A 24,735-nucleotide genomic window follows, 5' to 3' on the forward strand; every position below is an offset into this window, starting at 1 on the left:
ATCTTTAGGTACCTTTGTATAGATAAGACCAGAATATTCACTCCATAGATTAATAAATTCAGAATAATACTGCTCAATGGGAGATTACCTTGACTAAAGTTACCAATCTTCAGTTCTAGTTGAAATCATCTTGCAGTGTTATCTTGAAGATATATGCGTTGCAGATACTGCCACATTTCCTTAGCTGTACTAAAGGATCGTAAATTATTGGCCAGATATGAGGTTCAATAGAATTTAAAACCCAAGAGATGATTAGAGCATCCTTTGTCTCCTATTAACTAAGTTCTGTACCTTTTTTTAGCAGCAGCAGTAGATTTGTTAATGTGATTTCAAAGCTCCTTCCCTTTCAGAAACATTCTGAACTGAAATTTTCAAGCTGCATAATTCTTTCCTACAAATTTGATAGCCAAAATTTCTATAGACATTCTTCCAAGAAAATTCTCAGTAGTCATTCTTTCAAAAAAATGATATCTCAAAGCTAAAATTGTTGATCAGAAATTAATCAACCTAAAATTTGAAAGCAAACTGGAAAACTTTGTAGAACAGAAAAAAAAAACTGACAGAGATTCAAAGATTCAGTTATGAATTTCAGAAGCAAGCTCTGATACTATGACACAATTGATAAAATGACTAAATGCCTCTTTCTTTGATGATCTTTCCTTTAAATAAGAATTCTTATACAATCTATTTTAGACAAAAAAATATTTACAACAATTATACTAATTACTACTAGTATACTTAAGGTAAGAATATATATACAGCTAATATTATACATTACTACTAATCTACAGCTAATAAATTATGATAAATTAGATCTTGAAATCTCAGCTATAATTTCTGCCATAATTTTATCAATAAATTATGGTAAATTAGATCTTGAAATTTTAGTCATAATTTCTGCCATAATCTTATCAATTAACAACCCACAACCTCTGCCATTGATATGATGTATTTTCTCTCTAACGATCCACATGGTAAAAATGGATGTAGTATTAGTGATCTAGAGTACAAGAGAGATTCAAATAGCAAATGGATAGGAAAAGCTCAATAGCAGGCAAAAGGGAAGAAGGATTTACATAGTGACATTTAATACCTAAAGACATTAGTTGCCTATGAAGCAACAACAATAAGAGTATTAAAAGAGGTGGATGAAGGCGGAACAAGAAATGCCTGTTTATGTATGATGCAATTGGGATTTCATTATATGGATAATTTACATTTTAATAAAATTAATCTTCAATAAGTGTTAGCACATACAGTTACTGAGTAATTTTATATTTAAGGTTTCAAGCTGTCTAAATTGTCTAACAATAGACTCATGACTGATTTCTGGTTTTTCAGATGTCTTCGTAACCTCACTTGCATCACTGTCCTGTTTTCCTAAAAAGTCAATACCCCAGTCCAACCAACCAACCAAGACAATTAGTCGGCGAATGGTCACTTTTCAAAGAATTTGTTTATGGTACCCACAACTATAGGATCCAATTTCCACCATCCCAATTTGAATTTTATCTGCCATTTTCTCTATACATGGCACATATTCTTCCCATGGCAAAGCTAGTTGAATTTTCGTGCCAGTCCACACAACCACTGCAAGTCAGGCTACAAACATTAGATCCTATTTGGTGTTTTAACAATGCTTGTCCAGTAATACTATTGCAAGTCATACGAGTAATGCATCCTCAACAAACATTACAGATTAATCGATTTGAATATGGGCAATGGAAATTTCACATTGACCATACCCATGTCCAGCAAAAAAAAAGAGCTCCTGCTAATAAGCTGTTAGTACAGAAACATGTGCAGCCAAAACTAAACCACATTTCAAGTTTAATTTGATGATCAAGGTTGAGCCTTGTGTTCGGCATTGACAACCAGCACAAAGCAATATCAAAATCTTATATAGATCTGAACATATTAGGCTTACATATAATTCAATGGTGGATGAAATTCACATGTCTAACCCCGAAAATTGGGACTTGTGACTTGTATTATAGGAAAAGATTCATGTAATCAACTCTACACTAGCAATTGTGGGTGTCAATGTCATGAGCAATATTTCTTATTATAATGGATGGATTCTGACTTATTAGACTGTTCAAGAAAAGTGTGGTGATAACAATAAAGAAGTCAGGCACCTCACCCTTGATCTTATCTCTTCATTATATCCTCTTTATTCTGTGGTGTTATCCTTCTAAACCATAAGAAAGAATATTGACAAGCTTCCCATGCTTGCAAAAGTGAGAAGCCACTTTCGATATTTAAATTAATCAATTCAGCACCAAAAGTGAGCAATAATCCAAAGTCTATTTGTCACTGGTTCAATCACTTCAATCTCTAGTTAATTTACTTTTCTAGCAAATATCAAAATTGCGAGACTCAATTTGGAAATTTACTCAAGTATTGAGACTGATCCAACTGATCAAGTGACTAAGCATGGATGATTAACTTAGGAATTTAGGATTTATATGAAAACAGATACAAAAGATCATTTTTGAAATTCATTGAGAATTAGGAAACTAATCAATCAATCAAATAGATAGACTGCCCTTTAAACCATCTACGCTAATTAATTTGACTCTTCAAAACATAAAATCTATGGGCTCTTTTATACATGCTAATACATCTCACTCTATGTTTTTCATTCTATCATCTTTTGGGGCTAGCACGTACTGATTATTGTATATTAATATTTTTATTTTATCCTTTCAAGTAACCCTATGTATTCATCTTAGTATCCTCATCTTTGGCACACCAATTTAAACATGCTCATACATCTCACTCTATGTTTTTCATTCTATCATCTATTGGCACTAAGACCTAGTTACTCTTGCTTATTAATATTTTTATATTGTCCTTTCAATTAAATCCATGTATCCATCCTAGTATCCTCATTTTGGTATACCAATTTCTTGCTTATGCCACTTCCTAGCAATTAAAAGACTCTGATACATAACATATAGATTATGGAAGGTCATATGATGTCTTATAAATATTTTATTAGGTCCAAACGGATACACAATGAACACAAAAAAACTCAAAAGATCTCCATTTAAACTACTCATTCTTTTATCTTATAAGTAATATTTTCATCAATATCTCCTTATCTCCTTGCTGAATAATAGATCACCTAAGCTCTTGCTTACATATTTCCTATTTATCCATCTTAACTCCTTGATTATTTTCAAATTACTAAATCACATTTCATATGATCAGTTTTAGTTCTATATAAACCTTGTCTTGCAAAGTCTCTCCATAATTAAACTTGGAATTTATCCTTGTCTCCACACCAAGAAGGTTTATGTCAAATATCATTGGATCTTCTAGTACAATAAAAAAAATAGAGATTTAAGGGAAAACCTTCAATATAAATTTACTTATTGTAGTTTAATAGTTATAGGAAGATCACTTATCACGCTTCGGTAGCTATAACACTAGTAACTACATTATCAAACATCTCTTTGTTACACTAATATAATTACTAGATATTTCTTTATTTTCTAAATTACATCATAATGATTTTATAATAAGCTTCTAAGTAAAATCATATGCAAATCCTTTTCTCTATACTTCTTCTATCAATTGTCTTAGAAAATAAATGGCAGATATGGTTAAACATCCAAACATGAAATCAAAATGGTTCTGGAAATGTTTGTTACTTCTTTCATTCCCTCTACTAAGTCTTTCTCAAAGTTTCATATATGACAACAACTCAATTCCTTCATAATGAAACAAAATTGTATATATATCTCTATGCTAATTTTTTCTAGATTCTTCAGGAATCTTTCTAATCCTCAAAATTTTATTGAAGAACTTAGTTAACCAAATTGTACCCTAATCTCTTAAATTCTTCAAAATTTAATGTTATCCAAACCTACATTTTTATGTTGATTCATATATTTGAATAATTAAGCATATGGAATTCATACACAGTAAAAATATTCACAAAGTCAAGATATACATACGGAACAACAGCTGCATCAGCAATTTTTGGGTGGGAAAGAAGTATTTGCTCCAATTCAGTGGGAGGAACCTGAATATTAGCACATAAAAATAACAAAAATTCAAAAAATGTCAATGACAGTATGAATGAGAAATCAGAATTCAAGGTTGCACACCTGATATGCTTTATATTTGATTAACTCCTTTAACCTATCTACAATGTAGAGGAAACCATCATGGTCAAAATAGCATAGATCACCAGTCTTTAACCAACCTTCAGGGTCCAATGTGGAGGCAGTTGCCTCAGCATCACCAACATAACCTTAACCAGGATTCTTTGCAAATTAAAACAATAGATGTATATAGCTTTTCTCATGAAAAAAATGCACAAAAATCATTTGAAAATTCAGCTAGGAAGTACACCTTGCAAAGTTATAAACATGTAAACAATGTTTTCCTTCCTAGGCAAATTGGCATTTGCCCATCCCGATAAAATGTATATAGATGTTTGCAAGTTATAACCTTAACCAGGATTCTTTGCAAATTAAAACAATAGATGTATTTTTTCTCATGCAAAAAATGCACAAACATCATTTGAACATCCATAGGCAAGTTATAACCTTAACCAAGATTCTTTGCAAATTAAAACAATAGATGTATATAGCTTTTCTCATGCAAAAAATGCACAAACATCATTTGAAAATTCAGCTAGCAAGTACACCTTGCCAAGTATAAACATGTAAACAATGTTTTCCTTCCTAGGCAAATTGGTGTTTGCCCATCCAGATAAAATGTAAAAGCATTAAACCCAGCACAAGCCATAGAAGTATTTGGATAACAGTATAGTGATGAAGAGATGTATTAAAGTACTAGTAGCAAAGTTAACATATCAAGAAAAGAGATTTACTATATATTCCAATTTTTGGACTTAGTTTGGAACAATTCTGTAGCTATAGTTGAGAAACAATAAAAATGAACAATTGTCAGATGAATGTATAACAAAATTATAATGCAATTTGTTGGTTGAGGTGCTTAACTCTGACAAAACAGGACAATAATAGAAAATCATGTCATTTTCTTTTTTGATATTATAGCACATATTTTTGATATTGTTCTTTATAATTGTCAAAATTTTGTTAATAATTTTGTTTTTGTTCTTTATATTATTAGAACACTTTGATTCAATTAAATAGCTAATATAACATTTATAATACTATAATCATCCACATGTATAACGAGTTTATATCACATTTCTAGTATCAATTTGATCTTATTCAATTGTTGAATAATAAAAGGGCAGCCCGGTGCACAAAGCTCCCACCAATGCGGAGTCTCGAGAAAAGTCGGACTACATTGGATCTATTGTACGCAGCTTTACCAAATGACGCCTACAATATAATCAAATTTGTTACATGGCTCCTTTGAAAATTTAAAATAGGTTTAAGACACTTTATTTGCTCATTTATTTATTTGTCTATTAAGTGTTTCAAAATAGCAATATAAACCACAATAAAATAAGAAAACAACACAATAAAGATCTTTATTAGAGGGATAACTAGAGATAAAATGTATGTAAATTTGATGACTGATTAACAACCATCTCATTCATCGCTCTCTTATTTGTTTCCCTTTCTTTGGTCATTCTTGTTAGACTGATGCTCCATTTCTTTTTCCGCAAATATAATAAATCACGATCTCTTAATTCTGGTCATTTTGGCACCAATTAATCAAATGTCAAAGTGAACATTTTCAACTGGATTAAGCCTACTAGCAAAGTTGCAGGAAAATGGCATTCAAACCTATTTCATCACCCTTAGCATCATCAGGCAATCTTTGTCACAATGATTAATCTTATCCTTCTATTGAACTTTGTACAAGGCTATATCACTAGTAAAGTTCCATCCCCTTTTCTATACAGAATTTGGATTATCAAAAAAATAAGTTGCTATGTGATCACTATAGTTGTTTGAAACCAATTTTATTAAAAGGGAATACAAAAGTTAGACTCCTTAGAATTTATAATTCTCATACCACCAGTTTAAATGTTTTGGATTTATGTATAAATATTTTGATTTCCACTTCCCATGTTCAACACAATTACAAGAATAGTTGTTTGGACCTGGGCAGCCAAACATGAAGATTCCCCATTGATTAAGAAATTTTTGTCCATTCGAGATGAGATTCTTATTTCTAGTGGTACGGTTGAGCTAGCGGCGGCTTGCCTCCAAAGTTGGTTTGAGCAGCACGATAGAGGTGCCCAAGGTTTGACTTTTTTAGGACTCAGGCCACCAAAAAACGATGGACAAGTGTGGTTTGGAAGTCATACATCCAACCTCAGCCTGTGTTCATGGTATGGTTTTTGGTACATGGACGTCTTAAGTCACGGGATAGACTATCGCATGTACAAAACAAGATCTATGTGTTTTGTGGAGCTGTAGAGGAGATCTTGGACTACTTATTCTTTTGATGCCAGACTAGCAGCCTGTTATGTTATAAGGTGCCGACTTGACTTGGGATAAAGCACGAGATGAGCACACATCAGAGGATGATGCGTCTTCAAGCAATAGTTTCGAGGTACTTAGCTTTTAACCAAGGGACGACACTTAGCCATGTCATGAATGATTTACCATATATGGATGACTAGGTCTGTTTGACATAAACATAGATTGGATACTTATTAAGATATAGACAACATTTATTCACTTTTGATTCCTAGTCAGAATTTCATGTTTTTGGGATGTGCTCTAATATGCCCAACAGAAGATATACATTCTTCTCTTATATATTTTCATTTACCCATAAAAAAATACAAATATATTTGATATCATAATAAAATTCATAAGTATGATGATTTCAAGAATTTATAAAATATACTTTCCAAGTCCTACCTCTTGTAATCTTTTAGATGTTGTAATTCCTTCCTAATTTCCCAAAAATAGTTATGCAAATAGGAATTTTATTTTCAAGACTTATGGGCTTTTTGAAAATTATTTTGATAGATCTTTTATTTAGAAGAATAAATTGATTTTGAGAGTTTTTAATTTAATAATTATCTTGCTTAGAGAATAAAAGATTTATTCCAAATTTGATAGAGTCCATTGAAGTATATGGTTATTCTTTCCTTGAATATTATTAGTATATCTCAAATTTTGATTAGGTTCGTGTTAAAGATCTTCTAATTAATAATTTTCTCTTCATGAGGATTAATAAATTTCTTTTCATAAATATCATTCACTATGTGCGCATTATTACTTTTTTGAGATTTATCTTGTGATACATCAATGTGGTATGAGAGCTAAATTCATAATTTGGTGTTTAAAACTCCGACTTTTCCTACTAGTTCATCTTAAGTTGATATCGTACAACTAGACTAACCAACCCCTTGAGTCCATCTGTTGGTTCTTGATGTCACTTGACTTTTGCCCATGTTCTCTAACTTTGGTACCCAAACCAACATCCCTCACCTCTACACGGCCTCCACACCTTAACTAATCCTTTACAATTCTACTATGGATCAACCTTAATTCTTTGTGAACATGTCCCTTGTGTAGATTTGAAGTAGCATTGCAACCTTCCTCTTGTGATAACTCACCCCACTGTTGTCAATGCCCACATTTACCATTTCTGTCAACATAAATGAAACTACGTTATGGCTAGTGGGGAGTAGGGTGCACCCGCTAGCTTTATAAAATTCGTTAATTAAATACATTGAGTATACTTACAACAACAACAATAACCAAACCTTATCCCACTAAATGACAGTTATATAGATTCTTCTACACCATTAGGCTTTATCCCCTACTATATCATCATTTATATTTAAATAAATTTTATCTTATTTTATTATTGCTAACTAAGTCTTTTTTAGTCTTCCTATTTCTCGTTTGATGTGCACATTTATCGTAGTTTCACATTGCCTAACTTGAGCATTTATTGGTCGTCTAAGTACATGTCCCTACCATCTTAAATGTATCTACCGGAATTTTTCCTCAATAGATGCAATCCCGACTTTCTCTCTAATATTTTTATTTCTTATCTTGTCCATCCTTGTATGTCCGTACATCCACCTTAACATCCTCATCTTTGCAACTTCCATCTTCTGCTCATGTGTTCGAATCATAACCCAACATTTAACTTCATATAACATAACAAGTTTAACCATCCGTTTTATAAATTTTTTTTTAAGTTTTAAAGATACTTTACTATTACAAAGAACATCTGACGCTCTCTTCCATTTCAACCACTCGCTTGTATTCTATATAAGACATCTCTCTCAATCATCTATTCTTTTATAGAAATAATCCTAAATACTTAAAACTCTCAGTCACAGATAATTCATCTTCTATCTTAACAATTATCTCATTACATCAAATATTACTAAACTTAAATTTCATATATTCTGTCTTTACTGTAAGTCTAAAACCTTTAACTTCTAACATTTCCTATCAAGATTCGAATTTAACATTTACTCCTTCATGTGTTTCATCTACTAAAACAATATCATCTACAAACAACATATACCACGATATCGTATCTTGGATGTATCCACTAAGTTCATCCATAATTAGTGTAAAAAATAGGGATTTAGACCTGATTTTTAATGTAACCCTATCTTTATGCGAAACGCTTCAATTAATCCGCTTGAAGTTTTCACTCTTGTCATTACATCCTTATACATATCCTTAATTAGTTCAATAGACTATCCTAACACCTCTTTTTTTCTAGAATTCTTCATATAATTTCTTTTGGAACTCTATCATAAGCTTTTTCTAAGTCGACGAATATCATATGTAAGTCTTGCTTTTATTCCTGATATTTTTTAATTAATTATCTAAGAAGATGTATAGTTTCTATTGTTGACCTTCCAAGCATAAATCCAAATTGATTTTCAATCATCATGGTCTCCTTCCTTAATCTTTTTTCTATTACTAGTTCTCAAAGTTTCATAGTATAACTCATTAGTTTAATACCCCTATAGTTTGCATAATTTTATACATCTTTATTCTTATATAAGGGAACTAGAATACTTACCCTCCATTGATCGGGTATTTTTTTTATTTTCAATATCAAATTAAATGACTTTATAAACCATTCAATACCTTGTTTCCCTAAGCACTTCCATACCTCTATCAGAATATTATCTGGTCTAACTGTTTTTCTATTTTGCATCCCATTTAAAGCTTGTTCTACTTCAGAAGTTTAAATTCTACGATAAATTTTAAATTTCTATACTCATTTAACCTACTTAAATTACATAAGTTAAGTTGGTTACCTAAACCTTCATTAAAAAGTTGATAAAAATTCCTCTTACATTGCTCTTTTATTTCCTTATCATTTACTAATACTCTATTGCATTTATCTTTAATACATCTTATTTGAATAAGGTCTCTTATCTTTCTCTCTCACTTTAGTTATAATGTAAATGTCTCTTTCCCTTTTTTTATCTAATTTTCGATATAAGTGTTCAAAAATTTCATTCTTAGCTTCATTTATTGCTTTCTTGGTTATTGTATATATTTTTTTAAATTTTCCTCCTTTTTACAAGTATATAATACCTTATACGTTGTTTGTTTTTCCTTCACTTTCTCTTGTACTTAATCATTCTACCACCAAGATTCTTTACTTGGTAGTGCACGTCGTTTTGACTCGCCGATACCATCTTATCTCATGTCATATTCGTATCGTCATATATTTCTCCTAATACTTGTACTCTTACTCCTCTCCTTAAATATGTTTTATTTCCTATCCTTTAACTTCCACCACTTAATTTTAAGAATCATGCATATTTTCCTTTTATTGATACTATACTTGAGGCGTATATCTACCACTACTAACCTATGTTCAATAGTTAAGTTTTCTCTAAGGATAATTTTGCAATCTTTACAAATCTTTCTATTCTTCTTCCTAACTATAAGAAAGCCAAATTGCAATTTATTATTCCCGCTTTTGAATATGACCAAGTATTATCTCTTTCCTTAAAAAACATATTAACTAGTATAAAGTCATCTGTTATCGCAAAATCCAATATAATTTTCTCTTCTTCATTTCTTATTTTAAACTCATAGCTCCCATGCACCTTAACATATTCCTTATTTTTCACTCTTATATGTCCATTTAGATCTCCTCCTATTAAAATTATTTCGATTGATGGAATATTTTATAATACCTCATCTAGGTCATCCAAAAATCTAGATTTAGTACGTTCATCTAATTAGGTGTATATATGTTAATTACATTAATAGTTTCTTTTGTCACTACTATCTTGAGAGCTATAATTCTATCTCTTTTCTAACTACTCTCACTATTTCATCCTTTAACAAACTATCGACGGCAATACTTACTCCATTTCTTATTTTACTCTTTTCTGTGTATTATAACTTAAAATCTGAATTCACTATCATCTTTACCTTCTCTCCTACCTATTTTGTCTCTTGTACACATAAAATATTAATTTTTCTCCTAATCATCGTATCTACTACCTCTATTATTTTACTAGTAAATGTTCATAGATTCCATGTTTCAAATCTTAAAAAATTAGATTTCCTATAATATTTATTCTTACCTAACCTATGATATAAGAACTCTTGCATATTTAACACTATACCCAAATTCTCATAGAAATGTAGCAGTTTTTGTCAAGATATTACAGTTGGACCCTGCAACGCATTTCTTACGGGGAGCATCCTAGCATTAACACAATAGTTTGATGGATACATTGATCGAATATTTGTCTGGATGTCCACGCTGGCTGGCAACCTAATACACAACCCTCCTCCTTTTTCAACTAGGCTTGGGACCGACTTTGACAGGTTTCATTGAGTATACTTATAACTAATTAAATTTAATCAATTTTCCTCGTACCTATTTAGAATTGCTCCCACTTCGCACACACTTTTAACAACACCAAAGTTCAAAATCTCGAGCCGTGTTGAAGTTTTGGTCTTTAATTGGAATAATACTGTTTCGATATCATGTCAATGTTTCGATGTATGGTGCCACTAATGAATTGAAGATGAAGAATAATAGAGATGAAACATAGGAAGAAGACATTATTCATGCTGAGCATGGTTTTAAATGTTTTACTATGTCGAGAGAAACGATCAAAATATATTCCGGTAAATTACTAAAACTCGATATAACTCAACATAGACAATGTCTCCTCCCTTCATCTCCTTCCTCTTTCAACCTCTAATTTGTCATTAGCACAATGTATCAAAGCATCGACATGCTACTATAATAATATTTTTCAGTCAAAGATCGAAACTATGACACAACTCAAAAACTAAAACTATGGTACGACTTAAGATTTTAACATTTGGTGCTGAGTGGTATTGAATTTCAATGATTTACTAAAATGATATGTTTCAATCGTTTTTGCCCGATACAGTACGAGATTTTAAACCATAAACAACACCACTAACACAGTAGCCACCACACACCAATTTAGAATTCCTTCCACTCCATCACATATTCGACAACATGACAATACTTATAAAACAATTACTCTAAATTTACATTAGTTGCAATCATGATTTAAAATTTCGAGTCATATCAGAGTTTCGATTTATATCCGGAATGATATGGTTTCAATACCGGATCGTACCATGTCAATATAGTTTCAATATTTTTTTAATATAAAATATATTACTAAAAATAAAAAATTTAACTTAAATATTTAAAAAATAAAAAATATATATACATATGATAAATAAATAAATTTTATTATATATTTTTAAAATTAAAATAAATAATATATATTAAATTAATATGATAATTCTATTAAGATTTAATAAAGTATATTTAGATTATCTTAACTATAGTCTATAGTCGGGAGTTAATTGAAATTATTAAACTAAGTTTTAATTAAAAATTAAAACTCACGATCACGCTTGTGCACAACCTGGCAGCTCGCGCGAGCACTCCGACGCGGCGGCAAGGATCGCGTGAGCTCTATAACATGGTTGTAGGGGTCACGCAAGCCCTCCGGCACGACCACAGGGGATGCAGGAGCCCTCTTATATTGCCGTTGGGATCACGCGACCTTCGACGCGACCGAGGGGGTCTCACGACCCCTCTGACATAGCCGAGGCGGGCGTCCCCTCCGGCGCAGCCGTCGTTGCGGCCGAGGGGGCCATGCACAGCCTAGGGGGTCACGTGACTCCTCCGAGGGAAGTGTCGGTCTCTACGTCGTACAGATGAACGGGCTAAACAAAATGTTTCTCCCATGCCACCCAATACGGCATGAGATTTGAAACTATAATTATAACTAAACTAATTACCTCACTAACATCATATATCAAGCCTTATTAATATTATAGCTATTAATATATTGTAATTAGTAGTATAGCTGTAACGTTCTTATTTAGACAACTGTAATTACTAGAAACCAACCTGGATCTATAGCTGAAAATCAACCTTGTAAATCTTTAACATGTTCTATATAATGAGAAGAACTCTCATTATGAGGGTATTCAATCCAATTGACATGGTATCAGAGCGAGGAATTCATAATTTTAGTGTGTGTTCGTGTGAAGTCTGATCTTGGCTCTAGGAATATAGTATTCTTGTTAGTGTTATTTCAATTCAATGTTTTAGACTCTTGGGTCTGTTGATTTTCATCACTTCTTGTTGCATTTAGTGGGTTACATTTTTTGAGTAACAAGTATTATGTCAACTAGCAACTTGGATATTTTTGGTGTGCATTTCACAAGCAAGAATTATTCTACTTGGGAATTTAGGATTTCATTTATTTGTCATGGGAAAAGAACTATGAGGTCACATCAATGTTAGTGATGCAGCACCTACTGAACTTGCTAAATTGGTTCAATGGAAAATCAAGGATGCTAGAGTCATGACATGGATTTTAGGATCAGTTGATCAACTGCTTGTTCCTAATGTGAGGCCACATAAGATAGCTAAAGGCATGTGGGAGTATTTAAAAAAGGTTTTATAATCAAGATAATATAACCAAACGTTTTCAATTAGAGTACGAGATGGCTAGTTACTCTCAGGGTGATCTCTCCAATCTCCATTCAAGACTACTTTTTTGGTTTTCAAAACTTAAGGGCTGAATATGTTGACATAATTTATGCCAAAATACTAGCTGACTCTCTTTCTGTGGTTCAAGAGGTGCATGAACAGAGCAAGAGAGATCAATTTTTGATGAAACTACGTCCCGAATATAAGGCAACCCACTCTAATTTGATGAATCGTGCTCCTCCTTTTTTGGATGTGTGTTTTGGAGAGTTGCTTCATGAAGAGCAGGTCTTGAAACACAAATAATTTTCCAACAAAACAAAATGCAAAATAATGCAATTGCTTATGCAGCTCAAGGAAAAGGCAAGGATAAAGACATGCGACAAGTTCAATGCTATAGTTGTAAGGAATACAAACATATGATTGTTAACTGTTCAAAGAGATATTGTAACTATTGTAAGAAGTCTGGGCATATTATCAAAGAATGTCCTACTCATCCTCAGAATCGTCAAGCTAATCAGGTTGTTGTTGCTAATCGGGATACTGTTGCTAATCAAGCTGCTGTTGGCTCAATACTTAACCTGAAATGGTTCGACAATGATTACTATAACCTTTCAACCTTAGGACTTCAAGGTAATCATACTACACCATCTTTATCTTGGCTTGTGAATTCTGGTGCATCCAATCATATAACCAATTCCCTTGAGACTCTTAGCAATGTTAAAAAATATCATGGAAATATTCAAATTGCTAATGGCAGTAAGTTACCTATTCATGCTAGTGGCGATATTAATTCTTCAATCAATGATGTTTTGGTATCTCCTAAATTGTCTACTAGTCTCATTTCGATAGGACAATTGGTTGATAATGACTGTGATGTTGGATTTTCTCGTAACGGTTCTGTTGTACAGGATCAAGTGTCAGAGAAGATACTAGCGAAGGGGCTTAAAGTTGGGCGCTTGTTAATGTTTAAGCCATCCTAATTCTGTTGTCTTATCTCACTTACTAAATTATGATTCATTAAACAACAAAGATCAAATTTCCTCTCATCTTTCTTTTGAATGCTCTACATGTAAATTGGGTAACAGTAAGTCTCTTTCTTTTCCTTCTCATAGTAGTCATGCAAAAAGTTATTTTGATATGATTCATAGTGATGTGTGGGATATTACTCTATTATATCTCATGCCAATTACAAATACTTTGTCACATTCATTGATGCTTACAATAATTGGATTTATTTTCTTCATTCTAAATCTGAGATTTATTCTGTCTTTAAAACATTTGTAGCCTATATTGAGATCCAATTTTCTGTTGGGATCGAGGCGTTCGCTAGAGGGGAGTGAATAGCGTTTTTCGATCTTTCTCTGCAAGATTGTTAGCGGAAGCGAAATAATAATAGTAAAATACAAAGATCAAACGCTAACCCGGTTATTTACTTGGTATCCACCTCAACAAGGTGACTAATCCAAGGATCCACACACGCAGTCGACGATTCCACTATGAAAACAACCTCCTTCTCGAAGCACGCTTCGAAGGCGGAGAAACCTTCACAACAGAGTTTCTTCCTCGTACAAGATTTGTAGTAAAGTTTAGGAGGAAGAGAAAAAGTTTTAACAATGTAAAAGAGCAATCAAGAAGATGAAAGAATCAGATCTATTTTTCTGCGACGTTGACCGCTCTTTTTATAAAATTCAGTGGACCAGTCGACTGCTCCTAGGGTCAGTCGACTCATGGGCTTCAACGGCTATTAATACGCATTTAATTGGCCAGCTGTCGCCCAACGGCAGTCTACCAGTCGACTGCTCCAACACCAGTCGACTAGTATCAGTCGACTGTTCCTCTCGACTGATCTTTCTGTTTGACCCCAGTCGACTGAATTTCAAACTTCAGTCGACTGATACTTCTGAACTTGGTTGTGTGTTCTTCGGATCAACCTCAGTCGACTACTGGCAGGGTCAGTCGACTGATCAAGCTGAAAACTCCCTTTTTCAGCATCTTCTTCATCCCTTAGCCTTGACACAAGTCTTCAAACGCCTTCCACAAGCCTCGTGCACTTCCTTGCACTCGCTTGACACGTTTCCCTCGACTTTGTCGTGCTAAGTCTTCTCTTGCCAAGAGGCCTCGCCTCCGGGACTTCGTCCTTTGCCAAGAGGCCGCGCCTCCGGGACTTCACCAAATGCCAAGACTCCATTCCTGGACTTTCCTGTGAACTCAAGTCACACATGTTAGATCAACAAGCATTGCCTAACTTAAACTAATTCAGTCAAACATTAAAATCCAAATCGCTTGGGGCAAAATTGCCCCAATTTTCTTCAAAAATTAAAGTGTTACAGTGTGATTCTGGTGGCGAATATATGCCTCATGAATTTCATGATTTTCTCCAACAAAAAGACATTATTTCTGAACACTCTTGTCCGTATACACCTCAGCAAAGTGGTGTTGTTGAACATAAAAACCAACATTTATTAGATGTCGTTTGAATTGCTTGAATCTTTTGTTCCATCTAAATTCTAGGTTGAGGCCCTATGTACAACAATTTATTTAATTAATCGCTTGCCTTCATGTGTCTTAAACTTTGAATCTCCACATTTTCGTCATTTTCATAAACATCCTAATTATCTTGCCATGCATATTGTTGGTTGTGTTTCCTTTTTTTATTTGCCACCACATGATGCCATAAACTTTTTGCTCAATCTGTTAAATGTGCTTTCATGGGCTATCGTATTTCATACAAGGGTTATGTTTGCTATGATCCATGTTCTACCAAATTTCGTATTTCTTGTCATGTTGTTTTCTTTAAAAATCAATATTTTTTTCTACTCATGTTGAATCTACGCCAGAGCCATCTGTCCTTCCTAATTTTGATAAGGTACCTACTACTTTTGATTGATTCAAGCCTGACTTTGTGTATCAACAACGACAACGTCCAACTGTACAAGTTTTTTAGCTTGACTTGACATGTGAGCTTGTTCAACCTGCTTCTACCACAAACAATCAACTCTCAAATGTCATTCCACAGTGCTCTTCCAGAATCACCCGCTCACTTGATTGGTACGAATTTTCTCATACGTCTCTTCATACTACTTTATCCATTGTTCTTATTCCTTCATGTTATTCAGAAGCCGCGAAACATGATTGTTGGCATATAGCAATAGAAGAAGAAATTCAAGCTCTTATGGACAATCACACCTGGGATATTGTTCATTCTCCTACAAATGTTAAAGTCATTGGTTGTAAATGGATCTTCTCTATCAAGCTCTGTTCTGATGATACTCTAGATCGTTATAAGGCACGGTTGGTTGCCCTAGGTAACCAACAAGAGTATGGCATCAATTATGACGAGACTTTTGCTCCGGTTACCAAGATGACAATAGTTTGAATGGTCATTTCAATTGCTACTTCACAAGGTTGGCCACTTCATGAGACGGATGTTAAGAATACATTTCTTTATGGTGATCTCAAAAAAGAAATATATATGGTTCTACCATCACGCTTGTTTTCCTCCTCTTCTTTGGATGTTTGTAAGTTGAAGCGATCTATATATGGATTAAAACAAACTCCTCGAGCATGATTTGATAAATTTAGATCTACTTTGCTCCAATTTTCATTCAAGCAGAGCCAATATGATTCATTTTTGTTTCATTGCAAAAAATCTACTGGTATTGTCATTCTCCTAGTTTATGTTGATGATATGGGAACGATTCTGTCTTAATTGCTCGTTTGCAACATTTTCAACCTCATTTCATTTAAAGGATCTCGGTCCTCTTACTTATTTCTTGGGTTTGGAAGTTCATACCGATTCTTTGGGTATTTTTTTGCATCAACATAAGCACACACAAGATTTGCTTAATTTAGCTGGTCTCCAAGATGCTTCTTCTATAGATACTCCACTCGAAAGGACCATTATGAGAAGGGTGATATTTGTAGGATCCTTTTGACACTAGAAGGGGGTGAATAGCATACTTGTCTTTTCTTTATTTTTTTCTATTAGAGTCGTTAGTAGCACAGCAGAATAAAAATAAAATAAAATACAAGAAGGAACACAATTTTAATGTGGTTCGACAACCCCATAGGTCTCTACTCCACATTGTCTCAATGTGAGCACTGGTATTTTTTGTTGGTACTAGGAGCACCGTGTGAATCCAGTGTTTTGATATATGACTAAGTGTAAAATTAAGTTATTATGAACTGATCATTTTATATCAAGTAAAGTAGATTACTTGATAGATAGAAATCCTAGTTGAGAATCAGACAATTAACTAAGTCCTAATCAAACTAGACAAGTGCAAAGTCCTGATTGGGAACCAAGTAGTTGGAAGTTTTGGTTGGGAATCAAGCAGAAAAGTCCTAATTGAGAACTAGACAGAGCAAGTCTAAGTAGAGGCAGCTTGGAGTTGTGGTTTGGCAGAGCAAGTCCAAATGAAGACAGCTGAGAGTTGTGACTTGAAAGAGCAAGTCCAAGTAGAGGCAGTTGAAATCTGTGACTTGACAAATCACACTAGATGGGTCAGCTGGAAGCTAAACATCTAGTCAATGTATGTGCAAGTAAAGTTAAAATTAATATCATATTGATTATGTGTATCAAGTGCAGGGAAGCAAAGTTCGACGATTTCAAGCGATCGGGAGGGAGCCTGGGTGATTGACTGCAGATAACCTTTGACCGTTGGAGTCGAAGTCTCGCGAGCGACTGGAGCGAGCGGCAGGCGACCCCAGCATCCAGGCGACCGTAGATGCTTTCAGGCGATCAATATAAATAGAATCCTACTACATGGGAAAGTCAGGTTAAAGAAGGAAGTTTACCTAGCTCCAGGCGACCGAGGGATCCCAGTCGACCGGGATTGCGGATAATATTTATTATTGAATAAACATTGCAGTCATGTCAGCAGACTCCCAAGAGACCAAGAATGGTCTAGTCGACCTAGAGGTGCTACATCAACATCTAAAGAAGACCTCTAAAAGGAGTCACGAGGTAGAGCTTTTCAACAATCTCATTCTCAATCATTCTCAGCGTACTCATGCTCACAATCAGTGTTCTTCGAACGCTACGCACTACAACGTCGTACTTCATTCTTTATATATAGCAACATAAGTGTAATATTATCATTTATTAGTTATCGTACATTTTTATTGTACCTTAATTTCATATACTTTTTAAAGTCCACCTCTAGAATCTTTCTAGAAAGGAGTTAATCGTAAAAAAAATCAATTTGTTTATGTTATGCATCCTTACAATTTGTGCTGTAGAAATCTTACATGTCTAACTTAGAAAATATTATTCTCAAGTTAATCATATATCTGCTTTGATTACTTTTTTTCCCGATGCATTATTCTGTCTATATTGTTTAGAGTTATTTTTCGTCCATAAAAGCTCGTAAAACCCCTCTAGCGTCGAGTTCGATCCTACAAATTAATGTCAGAGCAGATTGAGCTGATAGTACGCTAAGAAAACCCAATTGGGTGAAATTAGCTAAAGCTAACTCACCCCATTATAAACCAATTAGACCAAAGGATTATACTAAAGCTAGTTAAATTCAAAATTCTTATTTTAGCTTTGTTTTTAGAAAGTGATCGTTGCTCCGATATCTAAGAAAGCTTTGTGTCTCACCACCGCCTAGAAGCTAAGTTAGGAATTTTGTTTATTTAACTAGCCCAAAGTAAAATTTGAATCTAATTTAGGACGAATTTTACACTTTGGGCAGGAACCAATTCAACCAAAAGACCCAACTCTAACTCAACCAATTTTAACCCTAAATGGCTTTGCAAAAATGTTTCAACACAACCCGTCCTCTACTCTGCAATGACAATAACTTTGCCTATTGAAAAGGAATGATGGAATTCTATCTCATGAATGAGATAGAAAATGGGATGATCATCAAGATAGGGTTTGAACTGCCTAGACATCTAAATGGCGAGTTGGTCGACTTCAATCATTGGACAAATGACACTAAAAAGAAAATTCAAGTCAATGCTCAAGCCACAACTACACTCTAATGTGGTCTAACTCAGGAACAATTGAGTAAAGTCAAACCTTTTAATAGTGTTAAGGAGTTATGGGAGGAGCTCATTAAGCTTCATGAAGGTTTCGCCAACTCACGAACCGCCAAGGACTTATTAAGTTAACTTCAAAATGTCCAAATGAAAGATGGTGAGTCCGTTAGTCAACTATACAACCGATTCAAGGAAATCTTGAATGGCATTCAAGCAATCGGCAAATAAGTCGATAATCACGACTTGATTCGTTATGCCCTAAAAACCTTCCCAAGGACAACTCTGTGGGCATCTATGGTAAATGCTTACAAAATGTTTAAAGGCCTATCTCTAATCACATTAGATGAATTTTTTTGTGACTTTGAACCCCATGAACAGACCAACTTAGACCAAAAATAAAAAGGTATAACATTTATTGCTAAGAAATCCAAACTTAAGTCTAAACTCAAACTTAAAAAAGAAATAGGAACCGAATCCGAATGTGAATCTGAGTCTGGATCATCGTCTAATAAAGATAACCTACCTTCAGAAGTCGCAAATCTTTGCTTTTTCAGGTTAAAGCAAAATAGTGCTAAACTTGATCCACTTATATTAATTTTCTCTTTAAATTATCAATACCTATTTGTTCTCTTAGATTTTTTTTAATAGCCATTATTTTCATATGACAAGTTTTTTATTTTTTATAATGTGTTATACATTTCCTTCTTTTAAAAAATTCACTTCTATATTTGTTGAGCATAATTTAACTTGAATGAAAAGGTTTTCTTTCTTTCTTTGGATAGCTTGTAGAGAAATTTCTTACAGGAGCGAAATCAACGAAATTTTTCGTTCCACCAGCGGACCAGCACTGGCACAGCATTCCAGCCAAGGTGAGGCATCGACGAGTCCGTCGACACCACTGGAGGTGTCGTTCGGGTCCGCCAACGCCACCGGAGGCGTCGCACAGGTCGCGCGTGTCGCAGTCACACATGCCCCGTCGTAGTCGAGCACGGGATTTTTTTAAACCTAGGTTTTAAACAGTAGTTTTAATAATCAACTTCTAGCTATAGTTGGGATAATTTTAATAGGCTTAATTAAAACCTTTTAAAATTATCCTATTATTTTTTTTGAAAAATTATTTTTTATTTTTAAATATTTAGATTAAATTTTTTATTTTTAGTTATTATATTTTTAAAATATCAAAACTATACTGGTACGGCACAATATAGTATCGAAACTGTATCGTTCCGGTCCAGAAACAAAACCTCAACACATCTCGATATTTTAAACCTTGGGGAAAATAGAAAAATCAATTGAATAGCATAATGTTGAGCTTAACATAAAAAAGATCTTACAACTGATCCTAGGATTAAAGAAAAGATATCCAAATGTCATCCTATAGGATAATAATAACATACTTACAGAAAGGACCATGTAAATGTCATAAACATAATTTCCCCCAAAAGAAAATTGGAAATGTATAGCAAAGAACTTGTACTTCTTGGTTTAACAAAATTCCCAATTGACTGAAGTATAGTATATTGCAAAGGATCTAGTTTTTTTGCTTAGTAGGCTATCTATTTTTTTAAGCTAAATTTTACAAATCAAGGATGTGGAGATTCTTTTAATACTGGGTTTTAAAATAAAAAATAGCATACAAAACAATAGTTGTTACATTTTTCTTCTGCATTAGTTTTTCGTCAAATTAATTTGGCAATTCATAATTAATGGTGAGGGATTGGCTATTCAATATTCCTTTTCAAGCATTGTTGTAGCAACTTTGGTTAAAACTGCTACAATTGAAGCAGTTTTAGCTAAAGCTGCTCCCAACATAGAGTCAAAGCTACTCCAAGCAATTTTAATATAGCTCCATGTTGTAATAGTTTGGGTAAAATTGCTATGAATACTCCAATGGTAGTAGTTTTTGATCAAAATTGCTTCCATATTATTTGTCCAATTTTGATAAGTTAGATTAGTTTTGATCAAATTTGAGCACTTTTAACCAATATTTGAGTAATTTTGATTTTGTTTAGGCAAAAATCAAAAGGGCGCCTTTTATTTTTATTATACCGTGTCGGTATAGTTTCTATTTGAAAAATATAAAATATATTAATTAAAATAAAAAATTTAATCTAAATATGTAAAATAAAAAATAAATTTTTTTGATAATTTTATAGGTTTTAATAAAGTCTATTTAAATTATCTGAGCAATTATAGTTAACTGAACTATAGCTAATAATTGATTATTAAAACTTAATTAAACCTTAAGTTTTAAAAAACAAAAAAAATTGAACCCGCAATTGTAAATAGAGCTGTCGCCGGGCCCCGGCCCATGGCTGGGCGAGGCCTAACGGCGTCGCTGGCCTCGGGCGGGGCCTCCGGCGGCGTCGCCGGGCTCAAGCGGCACCTCCGGCGGGTCACCGAGGCCTCCGAAGGCGTCGCCAAGGTCGCGCGACGCCTCTAGAGGCGACGCCTCCGGAGGGTTCCCCGGCTGGAATTCCTGTGCCGGCGATGTGTCGGTGCCTCGGTGGAACGAAATTTTTTCGTATCGCCTGATATTACGAAATTTCAATTCTTGCTTTTAACCAATATTTAGTAATTTTGATTTTGTTTAGGCAAAAATCAAAAGGGTGCCTTTTATTTTTATTATCATAAAATTGTAGTCTATGTTGAAAAATATCCAAAATGCGCCCATTATATTTTTCATCCCAAAAATACTCTTTTTTAACGTTGTTGTAAAACTTTACAAAGCTTCTCTAACATGGAGTCAAAAGCTACTCCGAGCAATTTTAATTAACTACTCTATATTGTAATAATTTTGATCAAAATTACTTTATATTATAACAGTTTTAGTCAAAACTACTATAATTAATATAATTGTAATCGTTTTGATCAAAATTATTGTAATAGTATTTAATCAATTTTAATTAAGTTGAATTAATTTTGATAAAATTTAAACAGTTTTAACTTACTTATATTTAAGCAGTTTTAGTTTTTTTAACTATAATTATTTAGTAATTTTAAATATGTTGAAGCAATTTTAATCAAATTTACTACAATAATTATGGAATAATGATATTTTTGAGATAAAATAGAGATTTTCTTTAATTTTTATTTTTTTTTAAATTGTCGTAAGAGAGAAGTCAAAATTGCTCACTCGAATTACCTTTCATGATTGTGGGCCCACGAAGCCAAAGCTCTCCTCTCTGATCGGGTCCCAAGGACTCCCCAGTGGTGGGGTCCACGATCTTGGCCTCTGTATTCGCCGCGATCCGCCCAGTAGAACCATACCTTCTGTTCTCTTCCGGACTGTTCGTTCCCGCAATCCCACCGGATGACTCCGTCAAACCATACCCCTGTCGTACGATCACCCATAAAGGAAACCGCCGTTAGTTCCGCCGTCAATGTTTTCCCCTTTCTTAATTTTTTTCAAAAAAAAAATGTTTTCAGGATTTAATGTCGTGCAAGACGAACCTGGACAATCCCGACGCTTGGGAAGCGGGCGGCAAAGCTCTCCGCCACCTCCCGACCAAGCGGAGCACCACCGCATCCCAGGACCTTCAGGGAGGAGAGATCGCGGCCGACCACAGCGTCGGACTTGGCCATCGCCAGAACCAGCGGCGGCGACACCGGCATGATGCTCACTCGGTACCGCTCCACCGCCGCGAGCATTGCGCTGAAGTCGAACCGCTCCATCAGCACGACCGTCTCCCCCAGCGTCACCTCGCGGAATACCATGAAGTATCCGAACACGTGGAAGAGAGGGACCGTGAAGAGGGCCACCCGCGGCCACGCATCCTCCTCCTTCGCCTCTTGCGCCGCGGCGTGGTAGGATGCGATCAGGGCGACGAGGTTGCGGTGAGATAGCGCTACGCCCTTCACCCGCCCCGTCGTCCCCGACGAATAGAGGATCGCCGCGGTGTCCGATTGCCGTATCTCCACCGGAGGCAGCGGTGCCGGATTGGAGTCGAAGAAGGACCGGAATCGCTGGGAGTCGAGGAGGAGAGTAGCGATATGGGGCGGAAGCTTGGGCGCAGTAGCAGCGGTGACAAAGGCGACGGAGGGGTTGGAAAGGCGAATTTGGTGGGCAATCTCGGCAGGAGTGCTGAGGGGGTTGGCTGGGGATACTATGACGCCGATGGAGAGTAGGGCGAAGTAGAGGACGGGGATGTCAAGCCCGGGAGGGGAGATGAGGAACGCGACGTCGCCCCTGGAGAGACCGGCTCGAGAGCGGAGGGCGGAGGCGAGGTTCCGGATGCGAGAGAGGAGGTCTGGGTAGGAGACGGCGGCTCCGGTGGCGGCGTCGATTAAGGCAGGTTGGTCGGGGAGGGGGGAGGGGAGGAGGGAGAGGGAGAAGGAGGCGGCATTCAGGGGGACGGAATCTGGTGGAAGGGGGACGGGTCGTCGGAGGCTGTGGAATGTCTTGGTTTCGCTGCAGAAGCCGCTCCGCGGATCTACGGCCGGCGCCGAAGGAAGAATTCCATCCACCATGGCAAGCGGCGAGGAGGAGGAGCAGGAGCAGATGGCAGTGAGGAACGAAAATGATCAGGAGTCGTTGGGACACGGGCAGTTGAGATTTCAGAGTTAATTGCGACTAAAAAAAATAAAGAATTAAAACTCGCAAGATAAAAAGTATGCGGACCGTTTCTGCCAAAGTGGGTCCACTGAATTGGAAGGGCACGTGATGTGAATGGTCAATTGTGGCAGCAGCTACTGCTGCTATATGATCCGCTGATTAATGCGGAAAATCGCTGACTCTTTATATTAAAATACTACTTTCTTTTTCCATTTCTTATCGAAATCACTTTGGCACCCCTCCTCTTAAAATATTTCTAAAATGTCTTGAACTAAATAAAACTTTAAATCAAATTTGCTCATAAAATTATCCAAAATTATTATTCACTGAATTGTTTATTCTACTATGTATTTATCTATAAAAGATTAATATCAATTTGGAAATTGCTTTTTTTCCTAAATTTGTTTAATTTTTCTTTTGATAAAAATATCTCAAAAATATATGAATTTATATGCAAGAGATTGCTCTCAATTACATATTCTTTAAGTATATTGTTTGTTTTCAAATTATGTTTTGGTCTGCAGTGCAGTTTGGTCGAGACATGGCCCAATGGAAGAGAAGGCACGACCGTGTAAGAGGAGGCACGGCCGTGCCTCTTAGGCACGGCCTGGGCAACATGGGGTATGGCCCTGGCTTTTGGGGCACGGCCTGGAGAGGTGGACAATGGCCCTAGGAGCCTCCGAAACACCCCAAATGACCTTTAAACACTTCCAAATGCGCTACAACTTGGCTCAACTCCATGACTCTTTAAGTATCCTACAAAAATACATAAAAATTGTTACATTCAATCCAAAATTTGTAGGAATAAGCAATATGATCTAAAATAAGTTCCTACTCGCAATATGTGTTAATATTCAATAGTTACACGATGAGAGGGTCTAAATATCAAGTTTTAAAGCCAAAATAAACTATGAAAATGAGTGTTATCAAGTAACTTGGTCCGGTTCAACCCAAATCCTGGTTTTACTCCATCGGGCCGATTAAACCCAAAAACCCTAATCAACGGTCAATTTGGTTTTGTATCATTTGGCTTGTGTTCGTAAGGAACAAGTCTAATAGTGGATTGCTCGTAGAAAACGGTCGAAGACCGTGGGTCTTGGAGTAGCAGCCTTGGGCTGTGAACCAAGTAAAATTGACTGCGTACTTGTGTTTCTATTTACTTTTTCTTTTGCTTCCGTCTTACTTTCATTTTCACACTTGCTTCCAGACGTTTTACTCATTCATCAAAAATCGATTGAAAAGCGACAATGCGCTATTCACCCCCCTCTAGCACG

General features: G+C 35.2%; 1 protein-coding gene across 1 annotated transcript; it reads right to left on the reverse strand.

The window, feature by feature from the left end:
• Positions 1-3,864: 3,864 nt before the first annotated feature.
• LOC141813027 (4-coumarate--CoA ligase-like 5) lies at positions 3,865-23,422 on the reverse strand. The gene is made up of 5 exons (XM_074700937.1): positions 22,360-23,422; positions 22,052-22,241; positions 4,119-4,264; positions 3,966-4,033; positions 3,865-3,874 (listed from the first exon to the last, which is right to left on the reverse strand). The coding sequence occupies exons 1-5, from the start codon at positions 23,374-23,376 to the stop codon at positions 3,865-3,867; spliced, it is 1,431 nt and encodes a 476-aa protein (XP_074557038.1). The 5' UTR covers positions 23,377-23,422.
• Positions 23,423-24,735: the final 1,313 nt, after the last annotated feature.

Source organism: Curcuma longa, chromosome 20 (assembly GCF_044706935.1).
Source record: "Curcuma longa cultivar G26 ecotype Majalengka, Jawa Barat chromosome 20, ITB_CL_G26_1.1, whole genome shotgun sequence".
Classification (NCBI taxonomy): Eukaryota; Viridiplantae; Streptophyta; class Magnoliopsida; order Zingiberales; family Zingiberaceae; genus Curcuma; species Curcuma longa.

What these genes read in the sequence shown, in the direction of transcription:
- LOC141813027 (XM_074700937.1), bottom strand. Translation starts at nt 23,376, where the DNA reads ATGGTGGATGGAATTCTTCCTTCGGCGCCGGCCGTAGATCCGCGGAGC. An exon ending in TGGGCCCACAATCATGAAAG is followed by an intron (nt 4,265 to 22,051) that starts GTAATTCGAGTG and finishes ATCCTGGTTAAG; the next exon opens with GTTATGTTGGTGATGCTGAG. An exon ending in TCAAATATAAAGCATATCAG is followed by an intron (nt 4,034 to 4,118) that starts GTGTGCAACCTT and finishes GCTAATATTCAG; the next exon opens with GTTCCTCCCACTGAATTGGA.